This window comes from Anolis sagrei, chromosome 4, assembly GCF_037176765.1.
Source record: "Anolis sagrei isolate rAnoSag1 chromosome 4, rAnoSag1.mat, whole genome shotgun sequence".
In the NCBI taxonomy this organism is placed as follows: domain Eukaryota; kingdom Metazoa; phylum Chordata; class Lepidosauria; order Squamata; family Dactyloidae; genus Anolis; species Anolis sagrei.
The window spans coordinates 106,149,993-106,167,255 of record NC_090024.1 but is presented as its reverse complement, the minus strand read 5'-3'; the positions used below and the strand labels follow the sequence as shown (position 1 = coordinate 106,167,255).

Genomic DNA, 17,263 nt, shown 5'->3' with positions numbered 1-17,263 from the left:
AAAGAGTCCTCACAAATCTACACATCTCTGGATTCCATAGCCTTGAGCCAAGGCACTTCAAGTGGTGCCGAAAGGCAGTGATTTATTTGGCAGTGCAGGTGCCTCCAAAGTTGGCTGGATTGGAGGAGGACGCCTCCCTCTTTGCCGCTGCGTCTCAGTAGTCCTCCTTTCTTTCTGTCTGTCTGTCTGTCCAGTTCCTGATGACCACCAACTCCTTGACCACGTGCTGCGAGACCAGCGGCCGGAGCCTGACCGATTCAGCGGCAGCGGCGGCCTCTGCGCAGGCGCCGGTCTACTGCCCGGTCTACGAGAGCCGGCTGCTGGCCACGGCCAGGCACGAGCTCAACTCGGCCGCCGCGCTGGGGGTCTACGGGAACCCCTACGCCAACAGCCAAGGCTATGGCAACTACGTCACCTACGGGACCGAGGCCTCCGCCTTCTACTCTTTGGTAAGCCGCCAACGCGCAGGCGCAGCATCCCAGCGCTGCTATATACCCCAGACTCAAGACAGGAAGGGGGCGGTCAGGAAAAATGTGACAACATCTTTAAGATTTATGGGCCTCCTTCCACATTTGCTGGTTTGACTTATGCCTTCTCTCGAAGGCAGTGGTTCTCAACCTGTGTGTCCTCAGATGTTTTGGCCTTAATAATATTTATTTATTTATTTATTTATTTAAAACTTTTGTATCCCTATCTTCTCTACCTCCCTAGAGGGACTCAAACTGGCTAACAGCAAGAATTCAATGGTAACAATACAATCTAAAACATCGTACATCAACAATAAATTAAAATACGTATAGACTAAAATACATAAAAGCCAGTTCGTCAAGATAAAATCATGTCCCACTCAGTCCGCATATGTGGTCGATAACTTTAGTCAATTGCCAGTCTCCGCCATTATTCTGGGAATGCCTCGTTCCATAGCCAGGATTTCACTAGCTTTCTGAAGGTCAGGAGGGAGGGGGCAGGTCTGATCTCAATCGGGAGAGAGTTCCATAGCCGGGGGGGGGGGGGGGCACCACAGAAAAGGCCCTGTTTCTCGTCCCCACCAGACGCGATTGTGAGAGTAGTGGGACCAAGAGCAGGGCCCCTCGAGAAGATCTTAACAGCGTTGATGGTTCATAGGGGAGCATACAACCCCCCTGTTGCGCCAACTCCACTGGCTACCGATCTGCTACCGGGCTCAATTCAAAGTGCTGGCGTTGGCCTTTAAAGCCCTAAACGGTTCCGGCCCAAGCTACCTATCCGACCGCATCTCTGCCTATGAACCCACCAGGACTTTGAGATCTTCCGGGGAGACCCTGCTCTCGATCCCGCCTGCTTCTCAAGCTCGGCTGGCGGGGACGAGAGATAGGGCCTTCTCAGTGGTGGCTCCTCGGCTGTGGAACGCCCTTCCCACGGACATTAGACTAGCACCATCTCTAATGGTATTCCGCAAAAAAGTGAAGACTTGGCTGTTTGAGCAGGCGTTCAAATAATTAGTGCAATGATTGGCTAATGAACACTGGAATGGAACAATGGATGACGAATCTGGAACACGTTTTTGATGATGAGATGACAGTGAATGGGTATTGTAGTAACTGTTTATTAATTGTGTAATGTGTTAGGTTGTTAACTGTTTTTATACTGTAGCACTGAATTTTTGCTGTTCGTATTTGTTGTGAACCGCTGTGAGTCGCCTTCGGGCTGAGAACAGCGGTATATAAGTAAGGTAAATAAATAAATAAATACGTTATGGGATGGAACCGTATAGGGTTTTGTAGGTTAAAATCAGCACTTTGAATTGTGCTTGGAAGCTAATTGGCAGCCAGTGGAGCTGGCGCAACAGAGGAGTTGTGCGTTCCCTGTAACCCACTCCTGTTAGTAGACTGGCTGCCCGAGCGTTGGACTAGTTGCAGCTTCCAGGCAATCTTCATAGGCAACCCCACGTAGAGAGCGTTGCAGTAGTCTATACAGGATGTAACCAGAGCGTGGACCACCGTGACCAAGTCAGACTTCCCAAGGCATGGGCGCAGCTGGCGCACGAGCTTTAACTGTGCAAAAGCTCTCCTGGACACTGTCGAAACCTGGGGTTCTAGGCTCAGCGATGAGTCCAGGATCACTCCCAAGCTACGAACCTGCGTCTTCAGGGGGAGTGTAACCCAGTCAAGCACAGGCTGTAATCCTATGCCCTGATCAGCCTTGCAACTGACCAGGAGTACCTCTGTCTTGTCTGGATTCAGTTTCAATTTGTTCGCCCTCACCCAGTCCTTTACAGTGGCCAAGCACCGGTTCAGGACTTGAACAGCCACCTTAGTAGCAGGTAATAATAATAATAATAATAATAATAATAATAATAATAACAACAACAACTTTATTTATACCCCGCCACCATCTCCCCAAGGGGACTCGGGGCAGCTTACATGAGGCCAAGCCCAACAATACAATAAAGCAATATATAACACAACACAGCAGTAAAATATAAAGAAAATAAAATAAAATACAAGAACCAGTATAAATAACACATCAGCAATATAAAATTGCAACATTTAAATCACAAAAATTAATCACAGTGGGCAGGGTCAGTTTCAATAAATTAAAAATTTAAAAACACTGGGTGAGAGAGCAATGTAATGTATCTGAACAGGGAATCTGAAGGACAAAATAGGGTTGAAGGTAAAAATAAAGTGTTTCAGAGGGCATTTTTGCAGGGTTTGGTCAAGTTAGGGGATTATTATTCATTCATTCATTCATTGAAGGCACACTGGAACAGCCAAGTTTTCAGGCTCTTCCTGAAGATTGCCAGGATTGGGGCTTGCCTAATATCTCTGGATATTTTTCAATGAATATTCCAAGATATTCATTGAAAAATATCCAGAGATATTTGCAGCACGTTTTGCTCTATTTTTTCAATAAATATCTCATCTAGTCTCAACCAATTCAATATAGTTTGTGGCAGCCACAAAAAACAAAGCTTCTGGAGGATAACAGCAACTTTCAAAGTCAGCACCACACAATTAAATAGGAAATAACACTTTGAACCCAAGAACAGAATTTTGTCAAATTGCTTTGTTCTCTCTAGGAATCTCTCCAATACAACTTCCCCTGGAAAGTCACCCGAAGAACCAAATCCTAGGCAGAATAATCAGATCCACAAAAGTCAAAACCTCAAATGTAAGAAGGGCAACCATAGAAGCTAGATATCATTTTATGAGGCCCTCCAGATGCTGAACTATAATTCATGTATTGCTCATAATTTGATATGACTAAAACTGATGGGAGTTGTGATACAGTGATATCTGGAAGGCTGCACTTTGTTCTGTTTCATTATGATAGTGGGGTGTGAATTTAGATACAAGGCTTGAGGATATGATGTCTGACTTTAAAATGCCCTTTAACCTTTCCCCAACCTCAGAACCCCAAGTGTTGCTGGTTTTCAATTCCCATTATTCCCAGTCCACATGGCAGATAATCAAAAGTGATGGGAATTGTCGTTCATTAACATCTAGGACCCAAACTGGGTAAAAACTAAAAGAGCACTGACCACAAAGTAAACAAATTTTGGTGGCCCTCTGTCTATATGGATTCCTTTGAAGGTAACAATAAGGCCGATGTGACCCACAATGAAAATTAATTTGACACCCCTGACCTAGGGCAATGTGTCTCAAGCCATCTGTTGTGCCAAGGACCAGTGCCACATTTTTCCCATATACTTCAATTGTTTCTTTCTCCCCCTTGAGATTCACCATGGACTGACAGCCAATGGCTTGAGGATCACCATTCAGTAGCACTGGCCAAGACTACTTGGGGTCTTAAGTTACCACTATTTATTCAATTGTGTAGTTAACTTCCTCTTGTCCTGTTGGAGAACCTAAAGATTTTTAAAGAGAACACCTCTCTAGGAAAACCTAGGCCCTCTGGCGTGACTCTGTGGTCAACTTCCTCGAGTTGTTGAAGACCAAGAGATTTCTAGAGAGAACACCTCTCTTATAATATCTCGGTCCTCCATCTCTAGTCGAAGTTGACCATAGAGTCATGCTAGAAATTCCAAGAATTCTAGTCTAAATACTCTAACGTAGACATTTCTAGAGAGATCTAGAAATCTCAGTCTTTGATTACGTGACTGTTGTATTTATCTAGTTTCTAATACATATGGGCATCTTTACAGGGAAAAAGATATGAATGTAAATTGGAATTAAATTGAAAATATAGGATCTGTGTTAAAAAAACTTGTAAACAGCAAATCATAGCCATTACTATGCAAATATATGGCTGACAGCACAGATCCATGTGAATGGTGGGGAGAGGGGTTAGTACCATATTCCAGACTACATTACCTTTCTACATAAATTAAGATTAAGTCACTGGAATCCTTCTGTCTGTCCTTCTCATTTTCCAGAAAATGGCCCACTGGAGTATTTAACAAGCGATAGTGCAGAGCGGGCCTAGTGAGTGGTATGAGGCCTAGCAGATATTTTGAAGGGCTTCCCATCCTCTCTAGGTAGCAAGAAGGATGATGCTAACTGTGGCTCATCATTACCTGGAAAGCCACAGGTAACCCAGCCTAATAGAATCATAGGGTTGGAAGATATTACAAGGACCATCCCATCCAACTCCCTGCAGTACTGAATTATAATGAGGCAGATACTGATAGAGAAAGTCCTCATAGCCACACCTTCAATGGAAATCAAAAAGCTCAGGCAGCTGTGTTAATCCATTTCTTTGTGTTCACACACATGCACTTCACATTGCAAGAATGATATCTCACAATTCTGTATTGCTTTTAAGAAAAGCTGTTGCTGCTCTAGCCACTTCTCAGTGAGAACTGAGGCTCACCTCTGAAAACACAGGGAAAATGATAGATAATATCAAAGGAGGCTGGAAGGTTGTAGTTGTCTTTTGCTGAAAAATCCCATAACTTGTCTCTTGCATAGCAGTTCCACAACTTTGTAGGTCACAACATTGATTTGTGGCATCTTGTTGGGAATCAGAGCTGTTAGGCTCAAAAATAACCCTCGCTTAGTGTGACTCCACCATAAATATAGCAGAGTTCCAGAAGCATACTTCATAACCATCAGAAACGTAGGTGTGGCGAGCAAAGATATGTTTCTATTCAACAGGATGGAACAGGATTGCAGAGACAGAACTTTAGGTTCAAAATATTTATTCAAGAAAAGAAATCCATTCTTGATAGAAAAGGCATTGGATCTAAGTAGCTTACTAAGCTCATCTTCTAGTAAGGTAAAAAGGATAAAAAGTCAAAAAATTCATGCAGCTACATTTTGCCTGGAGAATGGCAAAATGTAGCTGCATGAGAGGGCAATAGAGAATGGCATAATGTAGCTGCAGGGAGAGGGCAGTGGAGACTGACCACATGGCCAAGCCAGGGCAAGTTATCTCATCCCTCACAAAGATTCCATTGCTACATCTTCAAAGGAGGGAGAAGATAGTGGCAAGCAAGAAAAGTAAAACAAAACCCCTTCTAAGAAAAGCATGCATAGGAATGTGGGGAAAGGAATCCCTCACTCTAATCCTATATCTAAGTCTAGTTACTGGTTGAGGACTGGAGACTTGTGCAGTCCAGAGATGAAACCCAACACATCTCATACCACAAGATGAGTTTTGATTCAAATTTAATATACGCTCTTTGTTGCCAAATATTTATTTCAAAAGATACCATTGCTCGAAGCTATCTGCATGGATCCAGTGAGGAAGAAGTTCCTTGCTTTTGTCACATGTAAAAACTCATGCATGGCGATTTTGGTTTTGCAGTACATTAGATCTGCCATGTTTTTTTTAAAAAATGTGGAACAAAATCTATAGCCAGGAGTCCTCCCCCCCCCCCCCAAATTTCATACTGTGCTCCCCAGTTCATTACAGGCATACCACTGTTTTGTCTACTATAATGCCATATTTGACTCTTGTTTGTCCCTAGTAATTTCCCTTTGGTCCCTTTGCAAAGTCCAGTGTGTACAATAAATCTTGCCTACATTGGGAGTAGCAGCAGGGGTTGTCAGAATTAAGGCACTATGTAATAACATCTGAAAAAACGTTTGAAAGTGTTATTTCCTTTTAAATTGTGTAGTACTTACTTTGAAAGTAGTTGTTATATTCCAGAAACTTCATTTTGTGGCTGCCACCAACTTTGTTGAATTAGTTGAGACTCAGATAAGATATTAATTGAAAAACTAGAACAAAATGTGCTGCAGGATGCCCCACAGCAACAAAGATTTTGCAGTTTAATAAACCTTTTCTGTGTTTTTATGATGGACCCAATTAGAAAATGACCTTTATAACCAATGAACAAAAATCATGTTATGTCCTGAGTTGCCCTTCAAAAACAGCCTTTAGACAATGGTGAAAGTAAAAGAAAAATGCCTTTACTTCAGCAAAAACAAAGGATAAGCAAATGCAATTGAAAAGTGCAAAAGAAAACAAGGAGGTCTTAATCCAGACACAAATTACGAAGTCCCAAAAGACAACGGGCAATGAACTAAGTCCTTAGCAGCAGACACAAAGCAGATTCCATTGAAGTGAACACATCAGTATCAGGGTCGTTGTTACCAGCAAAAGCTGGCTGCTCCTGCTTCTGATTTATAGCCCTGAATTCACCACGTAGGAGATGCTAGTGCGTCTCCCAATTAGCTCAGCGTTTTTAGCAGCTATCCTACCTGAACGCCGTCTGTGCTCTGTCTCTTTTTGTCTCTCTAGAAATGTGGGCACTTTCAAACCCTTATCATCTGATTCTTCTCCCTCCAATTCCTGAGCACTTCCCTGCGCCCCTTCCTCTTCCGAAGATGAGGAATCCCTAACGTGTTATTAGTCTGAAGCTGCTTAACTGCTTCTGACTATCTGAAACGTATTGGGTCAGGAATCTGCCCTCTAAAATATGACACCCGTGTGGGTTTTTTTCCAGTGACAGTAATGCTTAATTGGTTAATTAATTAACACCCATGCCCAATTTCTCCCAGAACAGAAACTCGGTGCTGCTTTAGCTTCCAATTTAATTCAATTAGCTTAATAGTATCAAAGCAAGTGCTCTAACCCCTTTCCCTGAAATTGATAGGATTTCAAAGGGCATGTTGAGTGACTCTGTGCTTGGCTTTCATGTTCCAGAACAGCTTTGATTCCAAGGAAGGAGGCGGTTCTGCGCATGCAGGGATCACTCAGGCGGCCGCTTACTACCCCTACGACCACACGCTGAGCCAGTACCAATACGACAGGTAAGGCCCTCCACAGCAATGGGTTCTTGAGAGGCCCCACTCAGGAGAGGAGAGGGTTTCTGCTTTTGACTCCTGGAGTGCATCTACACTGTGCAATGAATGCAGTTTGACCCCCCGCTTCAATGACCAAGGGTCCATGCTGTGGGAATCATGGGAGTTGTCATTTGTACAAGGTCTTGAGCCTTCTCTCTGCCAAAAATATGGGACAGGAAGCCATAGCATGACAGTAAAGTGCAAATTCTGCAGTGTAAATCAGCCATGGACAAACTTCGGCCCTCCAGGTGTTTTGGACTTCAACTCCTAATTTACCAACTGTTAGGAATTGTGGAATAGAATTATAGAATCATAGACTTGGAAGAGACCTCATGGGCTATCCAGTCCAACCCCCTGCCAAGAAGCAGGAAAATTGCATTCAAACACTCCCCATAGATGGCCATCCAGCTTCTGTTTAAAAGCTTCCAAAGAAGGAGCCTCCACCATACTCCGGGGCAGAGAGTTCCACTGCTGAATGGCTCTCACAGTCATGAAGTTCTTCCTAATGTTCAGATGGAATCTCCTTTCTTGTAGTTTGAAGCCATTGCCTAGTCTCCAGGGCAGCAGAAAACAAGTTAGCTCCCTCCTCCCTATGACTTCCTCTCACATATTTATACATGGCTATCATGTCTGGATGGCATCCTTGAAGTGACTGGCTTGACTTTGAAGGAGCTGGGGGTGGTGATGGCTGACAGGGAGCTCTGGCGTGGGCTGGTCCATGAGGTCACAAAGAGTCGGAAGAGACTGAACGAAGGAAAACAACATCATGTCTCCTCTCAGCCTTCTCTTATGCAGGCTAAACATGCCCGGCTCTTTAAGCTGCTCCTCATAGGGCTTGTTCTCCAGACCCTTGATCATTTTAGTCACCCTCCTCTGGACACATTCCAGCATGTCAATATCTCTCTTCAATTGTGGTGTCCAGAATTTGACACAATATTCCAGATGTGGTCTAACCAAGGCAGAATAGAGAAGTAGCATGACTTCTTCCCTGGATCCAGACACTATACTCCTATTGATGCAGGCCAAACTCCCATTGGCTTCTTTTGCCGCAGCATCTCATTGTTGGCTCATGTTTAATCTGAAATCCTAAGCATCTAGAGTAGGCACGGGCTGGTAGGCAGTTAGGAATTGTGGAAGTTGAAGTCCAAAACACCTGGAGGGCAGAAGTTTGCTCATGCCTGATGTAGATACACCCCTGGCTTTGTGCATCTGGGCATGCCTTGAAAGAAGCACAATGATCACGCAACGTGGCTGAAGAAGATAAAAGTGTGCAGTCGAGATGGACAGGATCTGAATGGGAGTAGAATACTGCTTGTGTAAAGCCACAAGCAGTCGAATTGTCAGTAAAATCAATTACCAAACTGTCAGTGGTTTGGACAGAGATTATTCCACACCCCCACACACCCCAGAAGTGGCAATAACATGTTGTGTCGGGGGTGTTTGCACTGATACAGGGCTTGTTTACACCTCCTGGAACCGCAAGGGTGGAACTTCCCTCCACCAGCCTTTGATCCATCAGCAGGGTTTGCTTTCTGGCCCATAGACTGGAAAAGTTGCCTTTTTAAATGGTTCCCGCCCACTTCCGGGTCGTGTAACTTTCCCAACTTGTCAATTCACCGGCTATAACAGGGGTCCTCAAACTTTTCAAATAGAGAGCTAGGTCACAGACCCTCAAACTGTTGGAGTTTGGATTATAATTTGAAAAAAACATGAATGAATTCCTATGCACACTGCACATATCTTATTTGCAGTGCAAAAAAAACACATAAAAATAATACAATAATTAAAATGAAGAACAATTCTAACAAGTATAAAGTATTTCAATGGTAAGTGTGGGCCTGCTTTTGGCTGATGGGATAGGATTGTTGTTATTGTTGTGTGCTTTCAAGACTTAGGTTGACCCTGAGCAAGGGCCGGATAAATGACCATGGAGGGCCCTATTTAGCTCTCGGGCCTTAGGTTGAGGACCTCTGGGCTATAATGTTTCTGAAAGTAATTAAAATAAGAAATTGGTTCCATGGATCCAAGCTTTTTATCAGTGGTTCTCAACGTGGGGTCTCCAGATTTTTTTGGCCTTCAACTCCCAGAAATCCTAGCAGCTGGTAAACTGGCTGGGATTTCTGGGAGTTGTAGGCCAAAAACATCTGGGGACCCCAGGTTGAGAACCACTGGGGGAGTGACCATCATTTCAGGTTGGGGAATGAATGCCCTTAAGAGAGCAGTAGGCCAAGTCAATGGGACCTTTCCCTGCGCATGCGCCTTCTGCTGCAGTGGTCTATGCTGTATCACTTCCCTTCCTTTCAACGACTCCCCCGCAGAAAACCCCAGCGGCTCTGTCTTAATTGCATAGAGACGCCCAACGCGCATGCGCCACTGTGATTGATTGGCAACCGAAGGAAGAGACAAGGCATTCCCTGGTTGGTAGAGTGCTGAGCGTCTGGAAGCGACTCGATCCCGGTTTTAACTCGGCATTTTTTTTGCCAACCATTTAGTAATTTTAAAGGATCCTCTTGGCAGCTTGAGCAAGAGAGTTGGGGTGCGTCTACACTGCAAAATGAATGTGGTTTCACACCACTTGAAAAGCCATGGCTCAATGCTGTGGAATACTGAGAGCTTTTGGTTTTGCAAGTTAGAATCATAGAGTTGGAAGAGACCTCATGGGCCATCCAGTCCAACCCCCTGCCAAGAAGCAGGGAAAGTGCATTCAAAGCACCCCCGACAGATGGCCATCCAGCCTCTGTCGAAAAGCTTCCAAAGAAGGAGCCTCCACCACACTCCGGGGCAGAGAGTTCCACTGCTGAACGGTTCTCACAGTCAGGAAGTTCTTCCTAATGTCCTTGCTTGGAGTTTGAAGTTCTGTAGCCTTTTCTTTGCCCAATAATACTGCTGTGCTTCACCAAACTACACATCCCACTATTCTGCCTGCTTTTATTCCTTCCATTCTCACCCATCATGTTGAAAAAATGCTTTGGAGTGATGTTATTTTGTAAAGCCAAGAATCCCGCTTACACTATTCCAGCCTTTTAAGCCCGGTGGGTGTTGCTGACCTTTCCTTGGATGATGTGCATTAAATATTCAGGTGTAGCCCAATGTCTTGTGCGTTTAAAAAACTCTAGAAGAAAAGGCTAGGTGAGAAATGTACTATTAATCATAGAAATCTATATGTTTATTAACGAGCTTGCTTGGGTGTGTTCTATGGGGGAGAGGCTGTATTTTCCCTCGAGGTTCCCATCTTGCAAAAGGGAACACCTCTTGCAATAGGATGCACACAAGCCGACTGTGACAATAAGTCAGCTTCACTGAACACTGTTCAAGATGAACACGGATGCTCCTTAAGCCTCCCACACTGTGCTCTTTTCCTGGGCAAACCCCAGAGATGTCTTACTTCTGAGGAAACGTGGAGGGCATCTGTCTGCATCCTTTGCCAGTTTTAGAGCCCTTTTTAGAGCGTTTTTAGTCCAAATACATTGTGAACCAAGGCCCTGCCATAAAACGCAGTTTAACTGCATTGAGCTGCATTATATGGCAATATAGCCTCGTATCATATAACAACAACAACAACAACAACAACAACAATAATAATATAAAACTTCATTTATATTCCACTCTATCTCCTCCAAAGGGACTCAGGGCGGATCATGGAGTTCAATGCAGTCAAACTGCATTATATGACAATACAGATGGGGCCTAAATCCCAGTCTACATTTTTGGGAACTAAGGGTGTGTCTGTGCTGTAGTTTGGCACCACTTCAGCCCTGCCTCAGTGCTCTAGCATCTGGGAGTTGTAGTTCCTTTCCTTCCTTTCTCCCGCTCTGCCAAAAGAGCTTTGGTGCTTCAACAAACTACAAATCCCAGGATTCCACATCATGGAGCCATGGCGATTCTGTTGGGGAAATCCCTAACCCTAACTCTAACCCTACCCCCCCCCCCCCCGCCCCTCAAAAAAGAACAGAGTACTTAAAAATACAAAAATAATACTTAGGCCACTTTTACATTGCCATATAATCCAGATTATCAAAGCAAATTATTCAGATTATCTACTTATATGGCATCTTTTTTGCTAGTATAGGAGTACCCTTAGTTGGGCCCTTCCACTCAGTCCTATATCCCAGAATATCAAGGCAGAAAATCCCACAATATCTGCTTCGAACTGGATTATCTGAGTCCACACTGCCATATAATCCAATTCAAAGCAGATAATCTGGATTTTATATGGTATCCTTTTGATAGTATAGAGGTACCTTTAGTTGGGCCCTTCCACTCAGTCCTATATCCCAGAATATCAAGGCAGAAAATCCCACAATATCTGCTTTGAACTGGATTATCTGAGTCCACACTGCCATATAATCCAGTTCAAAGCAGATAATCTGGATTGTATATGGCATCTGTTTGGTAGTATAGGGGTACCCATAGTTGGGCCCTTCCACTCAGTCCGATATTCCAGAATATCAAGGCAGAAAATCCCACAATATCGGTTTTGAACTGGGTTATCTGAGTCCACACTCAGATAATGATATTCTAGGATATAGGGCTGTGTGGAAGGGCCCCCAATAAGTGTGCAGAGGAATGCAACCCCAACTATAAGCATGTCTTCTATATTATAGACAGAATGCAGTTGGAAACCACTTGAATTCCCTGGGAATTCAAGGGAATTATGAGAGTTGTAGTTTTACAAGGCCTTGAATCTTCTCTGCCCTGGTTCCTCGACAAGCTATAGCTCACATGATTCCATACCAATGAGCCAAAGCAGTTTAAGTGGTGTACCCTGCTCATCTGCATTCATTCCAGAGTGTAGATGCATTCTTTGAAGACCTCTAGAGGATTCTGGGATTTGTAGTCTCCAAAAGGCAACACCTCCCAGCCGTGGATGTATTGATAACGCCTCTGGTTCTTGTAGATACGGCACCATGGACGGCAGCACCCGGAGGAAGAACGCCACCCGAGAGACGACCAGCACCTTGAAGGCCTGGCTGCAGGAGCACCGCAAGAACCCCTACCCGACCAAAGGCGAGAAGATCATGCTGGCCATCATCACCAAGATGACCCTCACCCAGGTCTCCACCTGGTTCGCCAACGCCCGCCGCCGCCTCAAGAAGGAGAACAAGATGACCTGGCCTCCGAGGAACAAGTGCGCCGACGAGAAGCGGCCCTACGAGGAGGAGGAAGAGGAGGAGGACGACGGGGAGGGCCAAGGAGGAGGAGGCCTCAAGAGCGAGAAGATGGCAGGTAGGTCCCCCAAGTCCTTCTCTCCTCGGGTGAAAGCATGAGTCGTCTCTCAGTTTCTCCTTCAGTTCACCAAGACTAGAGTTGAAAGTAAGCCTTGAGATGTGCAGAGCTGTGTCTTGCCTTGGGTCCCCTTTAAGTAAATGCACTAGTCTTTGAGTCTTCGACTAGGACTTCTTGGCATCCTGTCAGTCATGAAAACCCACTGGGTGACCTTGGATGAGCGACACTCTCTCAGCCTCCCCTGGACGAATATTGTCAAGTAAACTCAATAGGTGCATCTTATGGCTGAACAACATAGTCATCTCAGATTGACTGCTATGCCTCAATAGGATGGCATCATAGGAGTTGTAGTTTGGCAAGGCTTTTAGCTTTTAGCCCATAGCATTCCATAGCACTGAGCTATGGCAGTTCAAGTAGTATCAAACTGCATTCATTCTGCAGCCTTACTGACTTGAAGTGTGAAGGAAGCAGGGCAGAAAGTTCAGTGTAGACTCATATAATGCAGATTGAACCATAAGAAACTGGATTATATGAGTCTGCCATATAATCCAGTTCAACATGCATTATAATGGCAGTGTAAATGGATAAGTCCAGAGGATGGTGACTAAAATGATCAAGGGTCGGGAGAATAAGCCCTATGAGGAGCGGCTTAAGGAGCTGGGCATGTTTAGCCTGAAGAAGAGAAGACTGAGAGGAGACACGATAGCCGTGTATAAATACCTGAGAGGAAGTCATAGGGAGGAGGCAGCAAGCTTGTTTTCTGCTTCCCTGGAGACTAGGAGGAATGGAACAATGGCTTCAAACTCCAAGAAAGGAGATTCCATCTGAACATTAGGAAGAACTTCCTGACTGTGAGAGCTGTTCATCAGTGGAACTCTCTGCCCCAGAGTGTGGTGGAGGCTCCTTCTTTGGAAGCTTTTAAACAGAGGCTGGATGGCCCTCTGTTGGGGATGCTTTGAATGCAATTTCCCGGCTTCTTGGCAGGGGGTTGGACTGGATGGCCCATGAGGTCTCTTCCAACTCTATGATTCTATGATTCTGGCTTTTCTGACTGTTTGCTTGGCATTAAAGTCGGATTTACTCCCGAGGTGGCACTCATCTCAAATGGTTGTCAATCAGATGTACCCAAAGGCTGGACCTACAATGTCAAACAATGCAGTTCGAATTGGATTATATGGTCAATGTAGACCAGGCATGGGCAAACTTCGGCCCTCCAGGTGTTTTGGATATAAACAGCTGTTAGGAATTGTGGAAGTTAAAGTCCAAAACAACTGGAGGGCCGAAGTTTGCCCATGCCTGGTTTACACCCATGTGGTAGAGGCTCCTTCTTTGGAGGCTTTTAAACAGAGGCTGGATGGCCATCTGTTGGAGGTGTTTTGAATGCAATTTTCCTGCTTCTTGGCAGGGGGTTGGACTGGATGGCCCATGAGGTCTCTTTCAACTCTATGATTCTATCATTTATTAGATCTCGACTCATATTGGGCTATGATGATGTAAGGCAGTTTGAACTGGGTCTGTTCTGAGCATAGAATGCAGATCAAACAGATCAGTCTAGGCATATAATGCAGTTAGGTCTCTGCAGTCACCAAGACTCTTGGAAGACAGTGCGCGATAGCTTGCAATCTTCTCCCGTGCCAATGTGAAAATAGGGTCTGTTAAGAACTAGCAGTACCCGCTATGCGTTGCTGTGGCCAACCTTCCCTCCATCTTTCTCTCCTTTCCTTCTCTCCTTTTTCCTTCCCTTCCTCTTACCTTCCCCCTCTCTCTTTTCTTTCCCTTCGCCTTTCTCTCCTTTCTTTCTTTCCTTCCTTTCCTCTTTCCCTTTTTTTCTTTCATTCTCTCCTTCCTTCTCTTCCCTTCCACTTTCTCCCCTTTCTCCCTTCTCTTGGACTGCAACTCCCAGATCAATCTATCTACCTACCTAATGTAATCTATTTTATCTATCTGGAGGATTACTGGGAGTTGCAGTCCAGGAAAAGGAAATTGGAAATATGCAGGGATTGGGATGTCCACAAAGAAATCCAAGGAGAAGAAAGCTTGCAGTTTGGAAGCAATTCATTTGGATCATCTTCCTCTCCTAAAAGGCCTTGTCTAGAGGATCCTAGGAGCTGTAGTCCAGAAGAGAGTGTAGAGATGCTATTGTGTGTTTTGTTTGCTGGGGGAGTCGTTTTTACACATGTGCTGTATCATCTTTTTGCTTTTTTTTGGCTTTTTAAGTTTTTTCCACTGTGTTTTTCAGTGTTTTTATGAGTGATAGTGACTTGTTGGCGTGATAGGTGTATTGTGTCCAAATTAGGTGTCAATTTGTCCAGTGGTTTTTGAGTCATGTTAATCCCACAAACTAACAGTACATTTTTATTTATATAGACTAGTCGTCCCCTGCCACGCGTTGCTGTGGCCCACATGGGGGTTCTGTGTGGGAGGTTTGGCCCAATTTTATCGTTGGTGGGGTTCAGAATGCTCTGTGATTGTAGGTGAACTATAAATCCCAGCAACTACAACTCCCAAATGTCAAGATTCTATTTTCCCCAAACCCCACCAGTTTTCACATTTGGGCATATTGAGTATTCGTGTAGAGTTTGGTCCAGATCCATTATTGTTTGAGTCCACAGTGATCTCGGGATGTAGGTGAGCTACAACTCCAAAACCAAAGGACACTGCCCATCAAACCCTTCCAGTATTTTCTGTTGGTCATGGGAGTTCTGAGTGCCAAGTTTGGTTCAATTCCATCGTTGGTGGGGTTCAGAATGCTCTTTGATTGTAGGTGAACTCTAAAGCCCAGCAACTACAACTCCCAAATGTCAAGATTTTATTTCCCCCAAACTCCACCAGTTTTCACATTTGGGCATATTGAGTATTCGTGTAATGGTCCAGATCCATTATTGTTTGAGTCCACAGTGACCTCTGGATGTAGGTGAGCTACAACTCCAAAACCCAGCAACTACAACTCCCAAATGACAAAATCATTTTTTTGAGTGAAGGACATACATTGGGCTGTTGGGTGTATCGTGTCCAAATTTGGTGCCAATTCATCCAGTGGTTTTTGAGTTCTGTTAATCCTACAAACTAACATAACATTTTATTTATATAGATAGAATATAGATAGATGAGAAGGGTAGATCCAGTCGGTTAATATGAATGACTACTAGTGAGCTAATTGCGTGCATTCAGTAAGTGCATTCATTCATTCCCTCCGCAGACCCCGGGAGCAAGGAGGACAAGGAGCTGGGCCTGAGCGACCTGGACGACTACGACCCTCTGGAGTCGGAGGGCTCCGAGGGCGAGCTGAAGGCGCCTCCTCCTTTCGGGCCCGTGGCGGAGCCTTGCAAGGAGCCCCCCTCCTCCCTGGGCGCCGGGGCCAAGGGCTGCCTCAAGGACCCCGCCGAGAGCTGCGAGGCCAAGCCGTGCTACCAGCAGCAGCTCCTGGAGCCGGGCAGCAAGCCGCGCATCTGGTCCCTGGCGCACACGGCCACCTCGCTCAACCAGGCGGAGTTCCCCTCCTGCATGCTGAAGCGCCAGCAGGGGGCGCCCTCTTCCTCGTCCTCCTCCTCCTCCTCGTCCTCCTCTTCCTCTTCGGCCGGCCCCGCTGCCCCTCCGCCCCCCAAGGACTCCCCCGTGGCCAACCTCAGGAACTGGGTGGACGGCGTCTTCCACGACCCGCTCTTCCGGCACAGTACTTTGAACCAGGCCTTGAGCAACACCGCCGTGTCTTGGGCCACCTCCAAGGGCGCCCTCCTGGAGAGCGGGGCCTTGGGGCGCTCCGCCGCCGCCGCCGCCGTGCTCAAGGGCCTGGCGGGGCCCCAGGACCCCGGCAAGGACTTCCTGGCCTTCCCCAAAGCCGGCAGCAAGATGTTCTGCTCCTAACGGACCGCCTCCTCTTCCTCCACTTCCTCTTCGGGATGATGGGGTACGGGGAGATAGGGGGATCAACACAAACTTGGCTTCCAACTAGAGACCTTTTTTCCAGTGGCCACGTTTGAGGACAGAAAGATAAAAGAGACTTCCTTTCCCCACACACACACACTTGGCTTAAGGGATCAACGTCTTCACTGTTATTTAAGTCCAGAGCACGGTCCTCCTTGAGAGCAGGCGCCCACTTCCGGTTTACTTTGGGCAAGTTGTTTACAAGGCGCCACATTCGGATTCCGCGTCCTAAAGGGAGAGGAGGGTGTTGGGACCTGCTTTTCTTTATTGATTTGTGGCATGCCAAATTTATGTTGTCTCCTCTCCTCCAAAACAACAGCAACAACAAGACTTTCCTCCTCCTCGGGCTTTTCTTTTCTCCCCCTTTTCCCCATTGTTCCCATTCCAAACAGAAAAACAAAACAAAACCGCACTTCTTCCACCGACTTTTGGCACCCTCGCGCGCACGCACACGAACAAACACGGCATTTGAACTTGGCCAAATGAGCTATGTCGTAAAAAAAGGTTATGTTCACTCCGAATAAATGGTTTGTCTCGCAGAGGTTGGCCTCGGGTTTGTGGTCTGGTGGCATTCCGCCTCCAAAGCGCTTCTGAAGAAGGAGAAAGAAGCATTCGTTGGGGTGGGTCACTTCATCCAACATCAATTATAGGTGCTTGAAAAACACTTCTTTCTAGTAGGCCTATTGAGAGGTAAGTCGAGTTGAGTTGATCCTGGTAAGTTGGTATTGAACTGGTGGCTACAACAGAGGTACAGTACTTACTTAGGTGATCCCTCCTTGTCCGAGCAGGGTTGTCTATGTCAGTCTACTCACATAAGTGACTGTGCCCTATACTTGATCATCATGTTCTCCCGCAGTTAGGGCATTGGTTTCCAGGTG

General features: G+C 45.6%; 1 protein-coding gene across 2 annotated transcripts in view; it reads left to right on the top strand.

The window, feature by feature from the left end:
- Positions 1-16,418, top strand: part of IRX4 (iroquois homeobox 4) — a 43,461-nt gene extending 27,043 nt beyond the window's left edge. For both annotated transcript variants that reach the window (XM_060774617.2, XM_060774619.2), the window contains exons 3-6: positions 195-449; positions 7,096-7,202; positions 12,133-12,461; positions 15,661-16,418. In XM_060774617.2, coding sequence (XP_060630600.2) covers positions 195-449; positions 7,096-7,202; positions 12,133-12,461; positions 15,661-16,325 — 1,356 coding nt within the window. In that variant the 3' untranslated portion in view covers positions 16,326-16,418. The remainder of the gene's footprint in view (positions 1-194; positions 450-7,095; positions 7,203-12,132; positions 12,462-15,660) is intronic.
- Positions 16,419-17,263: the final 845 nt, after the last annotated feature.